Source organism: Tenrec ecaudatus, chromosome 6, assembly GCF_050624435.1.
Source record: "Tenrec ecaudatus isolate mTenEca1 chromosome 6, mTenEca1.hap1, whole genome shotgun sequence".
Lineage (NCBI taxonomy): Eukaryota > Metazoa > Chordata > Mammalia > Afrosoricida > Tenrecidae > Tenrec > Tenrec ecaudatus.
Genome location: NC_134535.1, coordinates 30,582,370 through 30,603,005, shown reverse-complemented (window position 1 = coordinate 30,603,005; position 20,636 = coordinate 30,582,370). Strand labels below are relative to the sequence as shown.

Sequence of the window (20,636 nt, the reverse complement as noted above, 5' to 3'; positions counted from 1 at the left end):
TATCCTAAGCATCTAGCTTGCAACCGACAATGTTCTTCGGGATGGCCTAGAGAGCATTCCCTTCACCAAGGCTGTACAGAACGTGCTGATGAAGGAAGCCTCAGCAGTGTCCGGAGCAACTTGATGGCTTCTTTCCTTCGGAGGCTAGGGGATAGTTGGAGACTGTTCCACGCAATGCAGCTCAAGATCAACGGCACTCATGAGATTCCAGCATGGCAGCACTGGTAAAGGTTGGCTGATGTGATCACCGGAGTAGACAATCAGGCTCAAGTGGCAACTTAGTGCCTTTACTTATAAAGATCTTTGGCATTGAGTCATGGGCTATGGTGTTCTTAGGGAACAACTAAGATGTTTGGATAATCAGAAACCCCAAGGACTTGTTATCAAAAGCTGATATTAGCTTCTGCAATGTAAAAAGACACTGTCCCCTCCCCTCCCCCACCCTAGTTTCTTGAGCTCAGTCGCACAGATCCACAGTCCTTGATTGGAAGGGGTGCAATATTTAGCCGAATGCTTATCTGGATTCTGTCCTCAATCATGGCTGTAATATATAACCTCAGATCTCTTATGAGTGTGAGGGCCAAATGGAAGCGTCTGAAACAGCCCATCCCAGAAAAAGAAGTTAGAAGCAACACTGCATTTCAAAAAGAATTGCAGATATTAGCGCCATTCGCTAACAAAGAGAGAAAGAGGTAGGGACATCGCCATCCACAACTGTTGTAAAACTGGCAACATCCTCTCTGCCCTGGTTAATGTTGTTGATCCTTGGTTGTGATCCTATCTAGGCTCATTTTCATCAGAATCCCATAGAAACGAAAATCTGTTTAATTCTGTTAATTTAGAAGCAGGGTCATTATCTAGTCCTTCCATTAATCTGAGCCTGCTGCTGAGATGTGGTGATAGGGTATGCATACTGTGAAAATTTTCTCCAAGTGCGTGGCTGGCTTTTCCACTTCCATTATGTATCTTTCATCATTCCCAAGGTTTACTTAAGTGTACTGAAATTCATCAGTATTTTCCTTTTGGTGTCTTTTAGGAAAAGCCTTTACTTCATTCTGTTAGAATTTCTCTTACTCCTTTTATATATACACCCACATTTATAGATGCATATAAATTATATATATATTCCTATGCATGTAAAAACACTGCTCCTTCTGCTTTATTGGGTAGGTTTGGCTGCTTGCCGATTCTGCCTCATGCTGCCTGTAGTTTTAGTTTGGCTGCCTCTGTTGGTGACGGTGTGTAATTGGTGTGAGGGAATCTGTGTCACTACAGGTAACTGGTGCAGCTAAGATTGCCTGTAGCGCCTTCTTCCCTCGAACTCATCTTTCATTCTGCCACAAGGCCTTTCTTTCTGGAAAAGAAGCTGGATCCTGCTTAGGAACATTTAGTGGTTCTCACGTGAATTATTCTATTAGCAAGTACTTTTCGAGTCCTTACTATCTGCCAAGCACAGAAGCTTTGATGGCGTGGCTAGTTATGCATTGACCGGCAAACCAACAGTCAGTGGTTCGAAGACACCGGCCACTTCATGGGCAAAAAGATGTGGCTGTGTACTTCTGTAAAGATTTAAAGTCCCGAGCAAGCGCTCTTTCCCATAGCACCGACGAGATGGCGGAGGTGGAGCAGAAGAAGAAGCGAACTTTCCGGAAGTTCACCTATCGCGGCATGGGTCGGGACCAGCTGCTGGACATGTCCTACGAGCAGCTGATGCAGCTGTACAGCGCTCGGCAGCGCCGTCGCCTGAACCGCGGCCTGCGGAGGAAGTAGCACTCGCTCCTGAAGCGGCTGCGCAAAGCCAAGAAGGAGGCCCCGCCCATGGAGAAGCCAGAGGTGGTGAAGACACACCTTCGCGACATGATCATTCTCCCGGGGATGGTGGGCAGTATGGGGGGCGTGTACAACGGGAAGACCTTCAACCAGGTGGAGATCAAGCCGGAGATGATTGACCACTATCTGGGCGAGTTCTCCATCACTTACAAGCCTGTCAAGCAAGGCCGGGCCCGATCGGGGGGCCACCCACTCATCTTGTTTCATCCCCCTCAAGTAGTCCTTCAGCCAATAAAAGGCTCCCTCTCCTGACCTGAAAAAAAAAAAAGAAAAAGAAAAAAAGATTTAAAGTCCCAGAAACCCAAAGGGGCAGTTCTACCCTGACCTAGAGGGTCAGAGTCGACTCAATGGCAGTGGATTTTGTTTTATATGCCAGACAATATTCTACATGTACATATATATAAACTTGTTTGAAATTCTAAGCAAATTAAAACTATGACATAGGTATGATTATTATTTGTCCCTATTACAGATTACAAAAGTAACAAACAAAAACAAAACCAGCCACAAGATTAAAGAACTTAGAAGGCTTTAATACCAGGCAGTAGTCTAGCTTTAGAGTCTGGGCTTTTAATCACACTGCACTGTTTTTCTAAGGCACTCTGGTAGCGTAGTGGGTTATGCATTGAGCTGTTAACCACAAGGTCAGCAGTCTGAATTCATCAGCTGTTACATGAGAGAAAGACAAGGCTACCTATTTGTGTTAGTCCAGGTAGACTAGAGAAACAAATTCACAAACACATATATGTCTAAGAAAGAGCTTTATATAGAAGAGCAATTGAATATTGAGAAATCTTCCCAGCCCAGATTAAGTCCATAAGTCCGATACTAGCCCATATGTCCAATAGCAATTTGTAAATTCCTCTTCAGACTCACAAAACACATGCAATGACACCGAATTCAGGAAGATCACAGGCCAGTGGGTGGAAAGTGCTGTGGATCCAGTGGCGGTAGAGGCATTTCAGTGCTGACAGGGGTCTCCACATGGCTCCTCCAGCTGCAGGGCTCTAGCGTAGCTCCATGTGTCTTGTCAGAAAGCATGCCTTGCAGGGAGTGAGTGTGTGTCCCGCCTCCAGCAAGCTATTTATCTCCTTAGCGCTTCCAAATGAGGTCATCAAGTTGTGATCTGATTGACAGGCTAGATTCCACCCCTCCACTCTTGCGTCTCAAGTTGACAACAGATTACATAACTACCACGCTACTCCTGTAAAGGATTAAAGTCTTGAAAATCCTGTCCTAAAAAAATCACTGAGTTGGCATCAACTCCATGGCAGTAAGTTTGGTTTTGGTACTGTTTTCAACAATCCACAGAACACAGAACCAAGACATAATTGCTTAGCCTACCTCCCCATCTCTTTTTTCCTACACCTGACCATGCCTCCCTATCTGCTTCATCTTCTGTAGTCTGTGGCTCACAGCAATAGACAGCTTACTTAACTTACTGTATATGCTTATGACTCGCTTCCTTCCTTGGGCTTTTTTCTCAAGAAGAAATAACTTTTTAGATGTTCTTTCATCTTTAAAATAATTCACTTATACCGACAAATATGTATTGTGCCCTGCCCTATGACAAAGGAGCTTTGGTGTCAGAATGGGCTAAGTGTTGGGCTGCTAACCGCATGGTTGGCGGTATGAGCCTGCCCGCTGCTCCGCAAGAGAAATATGAGGCAACTGACTTCCATCAAGCGTCACAGCTCAGAAAGCCAGATCTACTCTGTGCTCTCGGGTTGCTATGTGTGATTCTGAAGAGACTCAGCAGCAGTGGGGTTTTGGTACTCTGTGCCAGGCAGTGGGCTCCGGTGCTAGGTTACCACAGTAAATAGGCAAATCCCTGATTCGGGAGTCTGTGTGTTAGTGAGGGGGCAGTTGCAATCTAGTGGAGAAACATCGCCTCCTCTGCGGAATCCTGTGTTCTCTCCAGTCCCAAGCTTCTGCCTGAGACTTCCCCTGTCTGTACACTTTAACGCCCCTTCACAGCCGATTTCACAGCAGACTCTGCCGCTTCACTCACAGCTCGTTCTATGGGATCATCTGTCTTCTCTCAGGGAAGTGTGCATTCTTCGACGCCTTGGATGGACAAACTAAAGGAATAGTTTAATTTAACCACGTAAAAGCATGAAGAAATGAGAGAAAAAAATCAAAATAATCGGTTGTGAAATGGGAGGGGGAGATCTCTATTTTTGTTTTTCAGACTGCATTCATTTGTATATTTGGGACCATTCAAGTCATTCACGACTAAATTAGTTATAGAAAGTGCACTAACCTTCCTCTCTCTCTGACGGTAACTTTAGATGATAAAGGTTCTTGAATGGGCCAAAAGCATTTTTGCTGCCTGCAAAGACATTAATTATAAGGGAGCAGCAATTTGCATTATTTATAAGAAAGCTATTTACATGATTTAGCCCCACCAGACACATTTACTGCTGAGCTCCACTTCTACCCTGCACGGCAAAGAATAAAAAGAAATGTTAAGGAAATAGCAAAGCTATTATAATAGCTGCGTCTCATTACCCGGAGATAACACCTCTAAACATATTTCTCTTCTCTCTCTCTCTCTCTCTCTCTCTCTCTCTCTCTCTCTCTCTCTCTCTCTCTCTCTCTCTCTCTTTGAATGCCCCCAATATAATTTAGCTGGAAGAACATGGAAACTTCCATTTCATCCTGGTGATGATTCAGAGGATAGTACCCATTTGCATATTCACACAAGCTTCCTGAAACCACTGAAAGTTCAAGCATTGCTAACTTTAGTCTGTGCAAGAAGGAAACATGACGAAGATATAACATTTCATAATTCAAGTACTTGAATTTAATTAGTCACATTTTCTTTCTGTCAGTGACTTTGAACTGCAAGCATCGGCATGATGGGAAAGTTTGTGGGAGTAGCCAGATAGGAGCATAAGACTTTACCTGTCTCCTCTGTGGTCTTGCTCCTCCCTGACCATTTCCACTTAAGCTTATCCTGCTGTTTCACTTTCATCCCTATCAGACAGAGTACTCTGTGGCAAATTACACCTGTTTTTGATCTGCAGTGGATGAGCCTGCCGGGTAATGAGAACAGAGGGATAGATGAAAAGGAGAGGGTTTCCTAGATGGAATTTTTGTTGTTCCTCAATATTTTCTGTAATTGTCCCTAGGATGAACGCTTCCTTTAACTGTCAATTCTTTAAAGTTAATTAACAATGTGTTTTTATTGTTCACTTGGAGACGAGACGCAAGGCTTGTTGATCAAAGGGGCATTTCTATATCGTAATTGGAAAATAGTCCTTACAGTGTGATGCCAGAGCATTCTACTCCCTGCCAGGAAGATTTTCTGATAAACAAAATCCCCACCATCTTCTCTAAAAAATGTACTCGAGTACAGTAGCCATGATACATGAGGCTGGTCTCACAAATTAGCACAGGCCCGCAGAGCCTGCAAGAAATTAGGTCTCATCTGAAAGAAATCAGATTGTGGTCCATTAAGTCTCTACATTTTAAATGGGAAATTGGGCTGACAGGGTGTTAGGTTCTCTGTCTCTATTTAGTTTACGTGTCATAGAACTGGGAGCAGTGTTAAAAGTCTATTTTTCTAAGCTATTAAATATTTCTGGTCTTCCTCCTTGAAGCCGACTTTTTGAGCATTGCATTTATAAGGTAAACAGAGTTCACATTACTCAGAGTTCATTCACTTTGAATGAATCAATTTAACTCTCACTATTGCCCAAGATATAAGTTCCCTCACCCTGAAGCACTTCTCTTTAAGACCCAGCAGTTCCTTTTTCAAAGCAAAAGTCTCCAAGATTCCCCCTCGATCACTTTTTAAAATGAAAAAAAAGTACATATATCTTAAGAGGTAATATTTTTAGTCACTAGTATGCATCGGTTTCCAATGGTTAAGGCTGAGAAAGGCTCATTAACTTAGAATATAGTGATAACTCAGATCAGGCTACAATAGAAATGAACACATAAAATGTAACCATTGTCATTAGGCACAGACATTTCCACAACTGTTGTTAGCTGCTGTGGAGTCAGTTCTGACTCATAGCAACTCTATGTACAACAGAGAGAAACACTGCACGGTCCTGCACCATCCTCACAATTGTTTCGTGTTTGCACAGATCAGTCTGATGTCCTTAATTCTTAAATGCTTGTCAGCTGTTTCCCTGGCTTCCCTATGCTTTGCCTGTCTCCCTCAATAGAATATGATTCTGAGGGTATGACCCTGTTTGCCTCTCCCACCTTAAATTGCTTACCAACGTCAATTGGATTAGTAAACTTCCTTAGGGCATCACTCAGGCCTATTCATGTTGCCTGAGTCTAAAGCTAGGACTGGGTTCCTGAAGCTTCTGTTTCCTCTGACCTTGCTCATAAGACTTAATCTTCCTAAGCTTTGGTTTCTTGAAGTGTGAAGTGGAGGTACTAAGAATAACTTCAGGCATAAAGCGGTTATGATAATTATATGAGATACGTGAAATTTTATGTTAAGTTCTTCGAACAATGCTGGGCATATACGAGAGGGCTTCCAAAGTTTGTGGAAAGACTCCCATTATCTTCTGATCCCGTGTTCCCTCAAACTCGTTGAAGGCCCCTCAGATTAGTAACCGTCATGATCACCATCCAGAGGATATCCTGGATTTGTGATCATAAATATTTGACTCCAATATGCCCTGGCTCTCAGTCCAGAACCTTCTTAATTGTATGGTTTGCTTTTCCCTTGCTCATCTCTCAGATCCTAGAGGATAGGTTAGAACGGCCCCTGTGGGTTTCGTTGACCGTCAGAAACGACTGGACAGCCCGTGTTTGGGAGCTAGCCATCCCGAGGGCAAAAGGGCAACCCCCTGCAGGAGCATCCTTGTTCGGGGTCCGGTTCTGCCCTGCTCTTGCCTCCAGGGGCCGCTGTGCTTCCCGCAAAGTGCGCAGGACGCCCGGTTGCCGCGAGACCGTCGCCTGGCAACGGCGCGTACACCTGGCCTCGTTGGAGAGTAGTGTCGGGATGGCAGCTCTGCGGATCTCCGCGTCGCCCACGATGGTGTCGCCGCCGGTGCCACCGTCGACGCCAATCTCGAACACGACGGTGCCCTCCAAGTCGCCCAGGGAATCAAAGACGTGCTCTCCGATCCCGCTGCGCCGATCCTCCTGCTCGGAGGACACGCTGCGCCGCGCGGTGTTCTACGGGCCGCTGGACGCCAAGAACCCGCTCCTGGCCTCTTGCGAGAAGGAGATCCGGGAGTTGCTCGGCTTTATGAAGAGAAAGGAGAGCGTAGCGACTACGGAGGAGCAAGTGCATGACTTCCACCGGCGTTGGTAAGTGGAGGCAGGCCCAGGGAAGGGCTCGTCCGAGGGCCAGTGGAGGAGATGGACGCGCGGCCTCGGTCCCTGCAAGGGCTCAGGGCTGCGACGCCGGCCCTGCCCCCGTGCCCTGGAGACTTGGACCAAGTTTCAGAAGTGGAGGTGCACTGCTAACACAGCCCCCCACCTGGTGGATCTGATGTCCCAGCTTCCTCTCAGGTCAAAATTAAAATCACAATGACAAGTGTTTCATAACCCGCCTCGCAACCTGTTACGGGGAGGGAGGTAGGGATCTTGGGCCCTTGAAGAAGTTCTTGGTGCCTTGAAGTTCAGCATCTTCAAGCATGTACACGGTCATTCCTTTCCCATTGTCATGAGGATCACAGCAACGTTTGCTTGACTCTGTGCCTCATTTTGCACACCTGCCTCCTCCCCGCCTTGTTCTGTCACGGCAAAGTTCTTACTGCCAACGGATAGTTTCTTCCCGTTGCAAACTGGAGAGTTGTAAAAGTAGGCAAGTAGACAAAAAAGTTATGATGGTTTTAGCGTATGTTTTCATTCATGCATATGATACAAAGACACATTTTGACAGATTTATTAGCCATCATGAATGTAACAGCCATTTATTGAGAACCCGCCCAGCAGTTCCTGGTTAAAGACCTGGTGATCTGCTCCATAAATATGAAAGCTCAGAACACACAGGAGGGCAGCTGTACTCTCTCACATAGGGTGGCTGTCCATCAAATGCAACTCAGCAGCACTTGACAACCGTCCGGTCTGGGGGCACGGTCAGAAGACTCCTTACAGGGGAGAATGGTGAGACTTAGTTACATATATTTTTACACATTGTTGAGTGGGATCGGTCTTCAGAGAAGATTATTATGGTTGGTAAAGAGGAAAACCAAACCAAGTTCACTGCCATCCTGTCAATTCTGACTGTAGCAGCCCTGTAGGACAGGGTAGCACTGCCCCTGTGGGTTTCCGAGACTGGAACTTTTTACTGGGTAGAAAGTCTCTCTCCTGTGGAGGGGCTGCTGACTCGGAGCTGCTGACCTTCCGATTAGTAGTCAGACTGTGCCACCCGGGCTCCACGCTAGTAAAGTAGAAGGTCAGTGAAAGAGGAAGACTCTCAACGAGATGGACTGTCACAACGGCTGCAACAGTGCGCTCAGCTGTTGTGAAGATCGTGCAAATCAATAAATGAAAAGAGCATGCAGTGTTTCGTTCTGAACCTATTCAATGCCCCTAACAATAACACACACACACACACACACACACACACACACACCAGGTACTAGTCTAGAAACTGGGAAAACATCAAACTATCAAAACATATAAATATGTTACTCTCATGGAATATATATAGTGTATATATATTAAAATCATTTTATTAGGACATAATCCAGATATCATACCATTCAATAATTCAGTCATATCAAGAAGTATTGCACAATCACTATCACAGTTAGTTTAAAAACCTTTTCTTGTATTTTTTGAGATTGCAACTTACATTTTTGAGCCTCTCACTCAACTCACGGCCTCTTAGCAATTCTATGGGATGGAGTGGAATTGCCCTTGTGAGTCTCCAACACTGTGCCTCTTTATGAGAGCAGGAAGCCCTTCTTCTCCAAGTCTCCTGAATTTTTGAGCATAGACAACCACTATACAAAGAAATAGATGCTAGGGAGAAAAACAACAGGGACTTGGTGTGTGTGTGGTGGGGGCGGGAGCGTTGGATGTGGGATGAGTGTTGCCATTTAAAATGGAGAACTAAGGACTTGTGGGGAGGGGGAATTAATAGGTGGGGCATGGGTGACTTATAGGGCTGTGGAACTATTCCGTAGAGGGCAGTGGTTCTCATCCTTCCTAATGCTGCGGCCCTTTAATATAGTTCCGCATGTTGTGATGACCCCCCAACTATAAAATTTTTTGCAGAGACTTTGTGAAAGAAGAAGGTTTATGGAAATTCCCTGTACTTTCTGCATAATTTCTGAAAGCCTAAGCCTGCTCTTAAAAAATGAAGTGTATTCATTAAGAAAAAGTATTATTTTGCTGACCTTGTCCAAGTGAAGTAATAATGGCAATGAAGAGACTGGTTACGACCAGCTGCTACCAGTTACTTATATAATATTTATTTTGTAAAGCAAACATTTGTTTCTGATTAAATTATTAAACCAAATGTCTTAAATAAACATATGTTTCATAAAAATAGGAACTTGTCACAGCATAAAAATTCATAATATCTAAGATAGATTTTGATCGTGCCAGCAATATGTGTGTGAGTGTATATACACTAAAAGTGTGCTTTTGTTATACACCCAAGATTTAGTCTACTTCTAAATGATAATTTTCCATTTTAGAACATTCTAAATTTCCAACAGCATCTGTAATCAGACAGCAATACACAGTAAATTAGCATTTCCTTCGTAAGGATCTTTATTATGAGTAGATGAGTGGGCAACCCCTCCCAAAACAGAAAAAAGCTCCACCGGGTGAAGTTTTAGTAGCATGTAATTTTCCTGCTAAGTGAGGATCCAGCAACTTGCTCTGAGTTAGGGCACCCAGTGGCCTCACTTGGGAAAGTTCTCTCTTGCTGTGGTAGTTACATAATCTGGTGCCAACTTCAGACTATTAAGAGTGAAGGGGTGGAGTTTAAACTGGCAATCAAGTCGCTGCTTGATCTCATTTGAAGGTGCTATGGAGATAGCTTGTGGAGGTGGGACACTGACACTCTGCTTGGTATTCCTGATGATAAGACACAAGGAGCTGGAGGAGCCATGTGGAGACCCACACCAGCACTCAGATGCTTCCACCACCACTGGATCCACAAGACGTTCCACCCACTGGCTTGTGATCTTCTCACATTTGGCATCATTGCATGTGTTTCGTGAATCTGAAGAAGAATTTCTAGATTGGTATCAGACATATGGACTAATATCGGCCTTTACTTGGTTAGTCAAAATTACTGCAACGAGAACAGAAGCTGGGCTTTTGCAAGATTGGTTAGGTCTGGTCCCCTGCTGTGAGGCTGGGTGATACCTGCAATTTCTCTCTAAGATTTTCCTTGCTCTAGCAGGCAGACACCTTGCCATCCATGCTCTGCTGGGCGGGGTCTGTATCAAGCTCCATTCTCTAGTTCCCTGCCAGGAAGTGTTTGTTAATGACAATCCTTTATTGCTGAATCTTGAGCGACATTGACCTGCCCCATACTTCCTTCCCTTCCTACAGAGCGTGCAAAGTTTGGATACTTTTAAACCTGAACTCAGTGATCCTGATCCATGCTCTGGGACAGGCCCCAGCTTGTTTTTCTTTCTTTCTTTTTCAATCATTTTATTGGGGGCTCATACAACTCTTATCACAATCCATATATACATCAATTGTATAAAGCACATTTGTACATTCGTTAGCCTCATCATTCTCAAAACATTTGCTCCCCACTTAAGGCCCTGGCATCAGCTCCTCATTCCCCCCCCCCCCCATTGCTTTTCGACTTTGCTTCTCTTTTTCTGCACTAGTTTTATCTGTAAACTTCACTTCCTGAACTTCATCTTCAGTGTTAGCTATCAATTTGCATTTCTTTGGAGCTAATCTCCCTTCCTCCAGCACTGGCTTTGTTAATTGCTTTACAATCTCTAGTCTTTTCTATGTTAAATTCTAGCAGGCGGAGAAGATGCTTTTAAAATCATTTCCTGTTCTGATTCAGGCTTAGTTTTCTCAACCTTGTCTAAAACCTTTACATCTGTTTGATACCCATTCTGCTTGCCTTTCACCTGATTTAAGTTTGGGTATCTCAGAGGCTTCTCACTACTCTGCTGGTTTTGTTTCTTTGCTTTCTCCACCTTTGATAGAAAGGGAGCTTCGTGCCATTGTTTAATAGCCTCGCTTTGGGTCTTGCAATTAGCTGCCTCTAGTGCTGTATCACCTTTAAACCTTCCGAGGCTGCAGTTCCCTGAGGGCAGAGAGGGTTTGGCAATGAGATTCTTAGAATCAGAGGTTTTAGATAGCAAATCAACCCCTGCTTCTTCAGTTTTTCCTAAAGTTTCATCACCTAATTCATGCTCACAGAGACTTTAGCTTGCTTTTCTAGATTTGTATAGACACAAGACTTCTCACCAGACTGATAATCTTTCTCTTCCTCCTGAAAGATTCGAAGACCATCTTAACTTGAGCCCACAGAGACCATCTCTCTACCGGGATATTCTCCCCTTACCGACTTCCTCCCAAATTCCTAGACCTAAAGTTCCTTCCTCTGGGAACCATGGATTGTACTTTTCACCACTTGTAGAAAATCTTGCATCTTTTTATTTGTTACTGCTACTTTCTGTTTTGGGTTTTCCCCCAGTAAATGTGTGAGAGTAATAGCATAAAGTCTTAGGTGTACTTACTTCTTGACCTATAGTCCTCTTCAAAATATTATACTACTATTCTTATTCCTGCTTATCTGCTAATCTAAGGTGACCAGATTTTAACATTGGTAAAGGGGGACACCATTGACCCGGGGTGGGGTGTGTGTGTTTGATTAAAAATTTGGTCTATGTGGAGCAACAAAAATTTTCATAGAACGCAAGAATAGTATTGAAATATATATTTTTAAATTTCAACATAGGTACAATTTACAAATATAATACATGAAAAATTATGTATAGTATTATTTTATTCTTTGGCATATTTCTCATTTAAGTGAATTTTTTTAGTAGATTGCTGTCGTTGTTTAAAAGGTCATGACATTTTTCACAAGAATTTGTTAAATTATATTTCACACATAAAATGGCTTTCAAAGTATCAACACTTAATTGTGATTTTTCTGATGTCCACACTTTATTTACCGTAGAAAAAATGCGTTCAGTCTCAGTATTAGTTCCTGGTAAGGACAGCGTCTATTCCACAATTTTTAGTGCATTATTGTGTGGAACATGGTTTGTTTCAAAATGATGAAATATTTCTAATCATTTGTTCTCTATTGTGATTTTTGCTGATGCCCAAGATTTAACCTTTTCCTTATCAATATATTTTTTAATAATGATACCTCATTAAAAAGATCATTTTCAAAAAGATTACTATATGAGAAATTTTGAGTAATATGATCGAATGATTTTTGCACACCATTCCAATTAAGTTCTTGTTTTAATGTAACCCAATGAAAATGTTCCATATCATTGTAATGTACCATCCTTTCTTGTAAATAATCTATGCAGTTACTATAGAACTTTTTAACATGATTCATGATATCTGCACGATTTATTGAACCTTGTTCTTCTAGCTGGCTTATACTATTACGGATAGTTAACGGAAGAAAATTATTTTCTAACCACTCTTGGCACTGAAATTTTAAATTATTAACTTCATTTGCTACTTCGATTACCGAAATTTTGTCACCTTCAATAAATTTTATAGTATTTTGAAAAAGAGATGCTTGATTGTGTACAAACTCTAGCCAAATTTTTGAAGATTCTTTTTCAAAAAGTTCTTCTAAAATTCTAGGACATCTATCCTGTGATATATAGTAGGATTTCAAAGGATTGTATATTTTAAAAATTCTTTCGACAGCTGGCAAAAGAGCTAACCAGTGCGTTTTACTGTACCCAAGTATTTTCTGATATTCGACTTATGCAGTTTCACAAAATTCTTTAAGCATTTCAACACGCACAGTGTATATATAGAAATAAGAATATATATATATTTTTTACACTGTCAAGGTTGGTTTTATAAGAACATTGGTGTTTGTAATATTCACCTAAGAATATATTTTAATAACAATATTTTTCACATCTATGGGCAACAAATCAGCAGCTGTTTTAATGGTGTTATATATTATGTGTGCTGCACAACCAACATCAATAATGTTTTGATTAAGGTTTTTAATTTATAAAAAATTTTATTTTTACCTCTTCTCTCTTTTCCTCCAAATTTTACGTTCGTGTTGTGTGCACAATATGCAATCATTTTATGTTTTAAATTGTTTTTTTCCAAAATATTAATAATGGAACTGAAAATTATTTCAGAAATTTCACTGGGCACAGAAACAAAATCTAAAATTCTACTTTTTATTCCAGTTTCTGAATCAAAAAATCTAATAATGGTTGGAAATAACTTTATATCCTTATGATTAGATGCATCGGAATATATGGATATAAAATTATTTTTTCTATATTTTTGTTTAATTTTTAAAATGCATATGGGGAAAGCACATTACACACAATTGCCTTGGATTTTGTTCTAGCACAGGCAAATTTTTGTTGATTACCTTTTTGACAACTTGTGATCTACAGTCCATAGATCTGAAGGAATGATTGTGATTAATAGCATGAAAAGACATAAGTTCTTTTGCTAATGCTAATTTCTTTTCTTCATCTCCATAAGTTGTTTTCCAAAAAAAATTCCTGTATTGTGGAGAAAGATGAAGCAGTATTTAAATATCTTTTATGTTTCTGTGTCTCCAAGTGCTTTGAAATATCATTCTTCCAGCCGTGTGAAATAGAAAATTCACCATTACATTTCTCACATTTTACCATGTAATCACTTTTGTTTTTTTTAATAAAGGAAATTCACTTCTTAGATCATCGTTGAATTTGCATCCTCTTTTCTTACTCATTATGTTAAAAATCTTTTAAAAAATCATTTAAAATTATAAGTTATTATATACATATTGTTTAAAAACATAGCAAGTAGGTACATAATTACATGAAAATACTTTATTGTTAGTTTATAAATTAAATTAATTTGATTGTTATAAAGTAACTATATTTTAAAATTTTAATTTTAATCCTATATTTCTTTCTAAATAATAACAATACTAACTTGTATTATTTTTTTCTCTGAGTTTGCCATAACGTAAGTCATAAGTGTCACTTTCAAGGCCGGTGCTAAACTTTTTGCTGCCACTATAAAATATAAATAATATGAGTACTGTCTGCTAAATTCAAGAAAATTTATGTATTTATGAAATAAATACATTACTTACCTAAATGATCTGAATAGCTGATTTGTTGACATCACTTGTTTAACTAGCACTAGCACGCAGTATGATGTGTATCATCTGAGACAGTTATAAATTGTTTTCGTCGTCATTGCCAATGCCAAAAAGTGCCATTGTCCATTAAGTCCAAACAATGGTGGTCGAATTCTAACAACTGATCAACAATGTGAATTTTGATAAGCAGTTCTCTATAATCAGTTCTCAACAATTATTTGTTATTATTAAAGTTTAACATTATAAAATTAACAAAAATAATATAAAACTCATATCCTGGAGAAATAGCCACATGGCAGCCAAAAACCATATATTCCCTTCCCGTTCTCCCGCCATTCCCTAGCTTGTCGTGCATTCTTTCCAAAAATTGGGACTTTTTTAAAACACCGTGGGACAAATTATTAAAAATTGGTACAGTCCCGCCCAAACCGGTAGCATTGTTCACCTCAGCCCCGCTTGGTGGTCCACGTGGAGAGAGGGGGAAGGGAAGGAGGACAGGGGAAAGGGAAACAGGGGAGAGAAGACAGGAAAGGAGAGGGGGGAGAGAGGGCAGGGGGAAGAGAGAAGAGAGAGATCTTTATTGCTAACCCAGGTCTATATACCTTTGGGGGTGTGCAAGCCCACTAATTACAGGTAGACATGCGTCACAGGAAGGGGTTGCACTATAGGTTATACAGCAACGAGAGGGGGTGGTCTAGGGACATACACACACAATAGGAAGAGGAGGGATTGGGGGGAGGGTATACATGTGACAAGATGGGCGGATCCTAGATTTGACCTGTTCTCTGGATCTCCACAGGAAAAATTATCAGCAGAGTGTAAACCCCACCTACAGGAACCAAGCTAATGGTGGCAAGCTTCAGGGAGAAGTAATCCATAGTCTCCAGCAGCAGGGAGTGGGGCAACCCTTGTGGTGGGGTGAGCCAGCAGTCTGGCAGCGACTGCCTTCAGGGAAGATGCATGTAAGCATCTGACCTCTCCAGATGGTCACCTTATCTAATCCCCACTCCAAATCCTCACTTCACACAATTTCCCGATTCACACTATGGTCCAGCGGGGCTGTACAATTGTTACATGGGTTATAACTCAAAAGAGTTATCTTCCTACTGCCATGTGATGAGTGCCATTTGTGGGGGTAGCTAGTCCCCCACAACTAATCACGGGTTCAGTAAGCGCAATTGTCCAGTTAGATATATAAAGATTATAATAAAGTCATAGAGAGTAAGAGCGATAGGAGAGAGTAGAATAAAGAAGTCAGACACACCTCAGCTCCTCTTGGTGGCACATGTGGAGGTGGGGGACAAGAAGACAGGAGAGAGCTCTCGTGAGGTGCTATTTCTAACCAAAGTTTATGTATCTTTGGGGCATGCAAGCCCTCTGATTGCAGATAACAATGTACATCATGAGAAGGGCTTGTAACAGGCAATATGAGCAATAGCAGGGGGTGACCTAGAGGTGGACACGCAATAGTACAGGGAGGGATTAGGGGTACAGATGTGGCAAGATGGGTGGACCCTAGACTCAATATAGTAGCTCAAGCTTAGTCATCCTTGAGTGGTCCGGAGCTTGCCTTTGGGCACTCCTTCGAGGGAGCAATGTCAGAAGGTAGTGAGTCCTACTTAGTCAGACTATCCAGTCTGGTTGCTATAGAAACCCTTAAGGAGACTAACCTCTGACCTACATTCTATGACCTAGTGTACAGTCATTTACCATGTGTAGCAAGCAGCGTCTTGGATTTGGCATATATTTTGGGGAGACAACTTGGGAGAAATCTTTCTGTTGACAAGAGATTATATAACTGCCACAAATACACAGCTTTTGGAGGGGAAAAATCCCATTTGGGGGAGTACCTCTTCATATAGTGAATATTATTATTTTTCCTCATTTGATCATTATGTAAGCTATTCCTAATGTGTACCTCACCCGATCTTGGGTTCACTTGGAATCTGCTTGCTCCCTCCCCCATCCCCTCCCTGCTGGCTCCCTGAAGCCATGCCAGGTCGGGTTACGCAGCCAGGAGCAGATGGTTGGACAGATGGGTACACTGACTAGAGGATGGAGGGCTGAGGCCCCCCCCCCCCCCCCCAGCCAGGGCCGGCACTCTGAGGCCAGCCTGGAAGGGCTGGAGCAGCGGTCAGGTCCTGGGAGGAATGGAGAGGGGTCCCAAGGAACCTCTCACTGTCTTTTCTGAAAGTGGTCAGCTCTTAAACAGCAGTTTGATTTGGCTGCTACTCTGGATTCTAGGCCCTAGAAATGCCTGCTAATTTGGATTTAGAAGATGAGAGAATAACAATTAAGAAAGACATTTTGATATCAACCCAAGGACAAAAGTTACTCATTTCTGTTAAGCTGACCAATGCATTGAGGATCTGTTGTCTGTAATGGATGATCATATAACCATTCAGAGGAATTAAGTTCTAATGCATGCTACCAATTTGGAGGAACATTGGAAACATGTTAAATGAAGGAAGCCAGACACAAAGGATAACTTTTATGTAATCCACCCTTCATGTACATGTCATGTCTAGAATAGGCAAATACCTACAGACAGAAAGTAGATTTGTGGTTTCCAAGGATTAGAGAAAGATGAGAATGAAGAGTCCCTGCTTACTGGGGTATGACGTTTCTGTTTGGTGTATTGAGAAAGTTTTGGAAACAAGTATTGGTAATTGTTGGATATTGTGAATATAACTAATGCCACTGAATTTTGTACTTTTAAGTTATTCAAATAATAAAATTCATTTTGTATGTATTTTAGCATGTTAAAAATGTGTGTGTGTGTATATATATGTTTTTTTCTCATGATCCCTGATTCCCTCATCCCAATATTATAGGTTTACAAAAAGATATTATATAAAGCATAATATATTGAACTTTATATGTAGTTTTCCCCCACTATCTTTAGGAATTAATTGTTAGTGGACTGTGTAAGATATGAAAATAATAATCATACATAATTTATCAATGGTTCATGAGGGAGGGAGAGAAATAAAGAGGAGCTGATATCAAGGGCTCAAATAGAAAATATTTAAAAAATAATGATGGCAACATATGTACAAGTGTGCTTGATATAATTGATGTATGGACTGTTATAAGATCTGTAAGAGCCCCAATAAAATGATTTAAAAACTTAAAAAAAAAACCCAACTCTTCTTATTCTTTAATTTTTATTGCTTGAACAAAGCTGGCAGTTTTCTAACAAACCTAGTCATGGTGATCTCATCAGCACAGTTTGGAAGAGTTAATTATTTCATCTCCATAATTTAAAGAGTCTAGCATTATGAATTTCATAGTTTCTATTTATTCTAATATGCTGTCATTCACAAATGGCAAATAAAAGTGAAACAGCTAAAAAAAAAGCCCTAAAATGATCTTTTCGAAATTCTATGGTCTGCATATGTCACCCTATTTATTTGAGTTGTTAAGTACTACTTGGTAAATATATGTATTTTCTTATCTAAATAAATTATTAATTAGTCCAAGAAGGGCAGGCATGCCCTATTTCCTCCGGCATCACTCAATATCAATTACTTGAATAAGGAGCTCTGGTAGTGTGGTGGCTTAAGCATTGGGCTGCTGACCTCCAGGTTGACAGTTCAAACCCACCAGCTGTTTTGAGAGAGAAAGATGAGGCTGTCTGCTCCTGCAATGATTTACAGCCGTGGGAACCTTAGGGAGTATTTCAGATAAGGATTGCTATGAATCAGAAGTGACTCCGTGACAATGATTTGGCTTGGTTTATTTGTACTCTGAAAAGGTTCACACTACCCTTGAGATGGGGGTGTATAACAATGAATAACACAGTTGCGTTCTTTGCCCTCAGGGAGCTTACAATCCAGAGGCTGGAGAGGCACCATGCAGACTAGTTAAGAGCATGGATGCACTGAGACTCGGTTTCATCAGTTATTTAACTGGGATATCTCAGAGTTGTTGTGAAAATTGAAATGCAAATAAAATGTTTCCACCAGTGCTTGGCACAGAGGGGACAATATTTTAAAATACCATTATATTTATTGTCAATAATTGGACATAACAATGAAACACTTAGCACAGGAAAGTTTAATGATTGCATCCTAATTAATTGAGATTTCCTGATGACTTTGAAGATGTCATTTTATTTTATGATTCTTCCAGTGCCACCTCTTTGTTTAATATCTGGACCAAATACGCCCCCCGGCTGCCGGCTGCCTATTACAACAAGAAGCTTCTGCAGGTTGGAGATAGCCTTTGTCAGCTGAAAGTAAGTACTTCCTGAGGAAAAAGAGCCAAAGTGAAACTCAACTCGGTTAATTATTTTCTTACCCAGCTCGTTAGTTAGCATTCACCTTAGTTATATAGAAATACAGCAAATGGATGGCTTTAACCATCAACTTTATTTTCTCGCTGTTGGGGAGGCTCCAGAAGACCAACCGCAATGCCATCAAGTCAGTTCTGACTCCGAGCACAGAGGACAGCTCTTCTCTGTGCGTTTCCTAGACTTTACATCTTTACGCCAGTAGAAAGCCTCATCTCTCTCTCATGGATCAGATGGCGACTCTGAGCTGCTGGCCTTGCAATTAGCAGCCTAACGTGTAACTCATTACACTACAAGGGCTTCTACCCGCGGTGCTACCTCGGCTCCTTCGAGGAGGCTAGGGGCCTCAAATCAGGGTGTTGGCTCTAGGGCTAGGCTTTCTATCTCCATCAACTTTGGAGGAAGGTTCTTGTTTCTTTCTTTTTAAGCCTCTGGTAAATCCCTCTGACCAGGGAGGTGAATAGCGTTGCTATCAGACAGAGTACATTGAAAAGTGGATTTTTGCAGCGATAGTTGTCTTCAATGGAGCCCTGGTAGCTTAGTGGTTAAGTAGTAGTCTGCTCATTGCAAGGTCAGCAGTTTGAAATCACCAGCCTTCCTCAGGAGTAAAGAGCTACAACCCCGTCCAGCAGGGCCGCTAGGAGTCGCTATCAGCTCGATGGCAGTGAGTTTGGTTTGAGTGAGGTTAAAATGTTAACACCTTATCATTTGATCTCCCTTTGGACTCATTTTAAATTTGTTCTAAGCTTTCATATTTTCGGCTTTCTTTGTGATTGAAGTTTTTTGCTGTTGTTGTTTTGGTATGTTTTTGTGTTGATGAAATCCAGCATAGACAAATCTATAAAAACAGTAACTGGATTAGTAGTTCCTTAGGGGTGTGGCAGGAGAGGATGTGTGTGTGTGTGTGTGGAGGGGAAACAGACAGCTAATAACAAGGAATACAAAAAAGAAGAAACTGTTCTAAAGTTGATTGTGGTACTGATTGCGCAATTCTTTGTAATAGGATTGAGCTACTGAATTGTATGATATGCGAATTATGTCAATAAATCTGTTAAAATAGGGAGAGATGGACTCGTGATATACCTGACACCAAACTTAGCTCATTAACATAACAAAGACAACCCTAGTCCAAATGGGATTATAACCACAGGCACAGAGGTTAGGATTTACCACATACATTTCTGAGAGACATAATTCAGTCCATAACCTCGCACCCTTAGATGCCCTCTCTTCAGCTCATGTCCTCGCCACATACACAGTTTATTCATCTGAGCACACATAAATCAACTCCAAGTCCAAAATCTCATCTTCAGAAGCATCTAAATCAAATATGGATGACGCTTTAGTTGAATTTCATCCTGGGGCAAAATTCCTCTTCGTTCATGACCCTGGGAAGTCTGGAATGCAGGTGATCTGTTTCCGATGTGCAACGGGAGCACAGCAGGAAAGTGGGTATTTCCTTTCCAGACGGGAGAAACCAGAAAGAAGGGATAACGGGCACCAAGCTAGTTCCAAACCCAACAGCAAGGATCACCTTAGCGCTCAAACTTGAACATAAGCCTCTGTTTGCTGAGACCCCGTGGGCAACGGCCCAGCCCTCTAGGCTCCAGGTGTTGGCAATGGCCTCTGGAGACTAGTGGAAGTCCATAACCCAGGGCTTCAGGGCCTTCTGGGCCTGTAGGAACAGCAGCTCTGCTCATGTGGCTCTGGGTGACTCTGTGCTCATAGACCATCTGGGTGGTTACCTCATCCCCTTGTCTTCAGCAGGTCCCTTTCTCCTTCCCCTTGGGCATGGCTAGGGGTTGGTTACCCAGTAAGCTTGTGCCTCTCCAAAACTACAAGCCATCGAGTCAATTCTGACTCATAGTAACCCCGTAAGACAAGATAGCACTGTGCTTGTGGATTTCTGAGAGTGGAACTGTTCGAGAACAAAAAGTCTTGTCTTTCTCCCGAGTGGCAGTTTTGAACTGCTGACCTTGTGGCTAGCAGCCCAACGTGTGACCACTGCACCACTAGAGCTCCTAGCATGTGCCTAGGCACCACCAAAACAGAGGCACCTGCTGTCCAAAGCAAAGGCCCTTCGATGCCAAGCAGATAGGACATAAGGGAAAGCCGATGCCAGCTCCACCGAGTGGTCTTGACGCCACAGCAGGTTAAGCACGGGGCTGCTAACTACAAAGTCAACTGTTCGAATCCACCAGCTGCTCCACAAGAGAAAGAGGAGGCTTTATGTTCCTGTGAGGACCTCCAGTCTTGGAAGCCCAGATGCTGTAT

General features: G+C 41.8%; 1 protein-coding gene and 1 pseudogene across 1 annotated transcript in view; both read left to right on the top strand.

Moving 5' to 3' along the window:
- The first annotated feature begins 1,584 nt into the window (after positions 1 to 1,584).
- On the top strand, positions 1,585 to 2,050 carry LOC142450762 (small ribosomal subunit protein uS19 pseudogene; annotated as a pseudogene).
- Positions 2,051 to 6,415: 4,365 nt separating this feature from the next.
- The window catches only part of CFAP54 (cilia and flagella associated protein 54), a 355,855-nt gene continuing 341,634 nt past the window's right edge, over positions 6,416 to 20,636 (top strand). Inside the window, exons 1-2 of the mRNA XM_075553212.1 lie at positions 6,416 to 7,113; positions 18,203 to 18,308. Of these exons, the coding sequence (XP_075409327.1) occupies positions 6,416 to 7,113; positions 18,203 to 18,308 (804 nt within the window). The remainder of the gene's footprint in view (positions 7,114 to 18,202; positions 18,309 to 20,636) is intronic.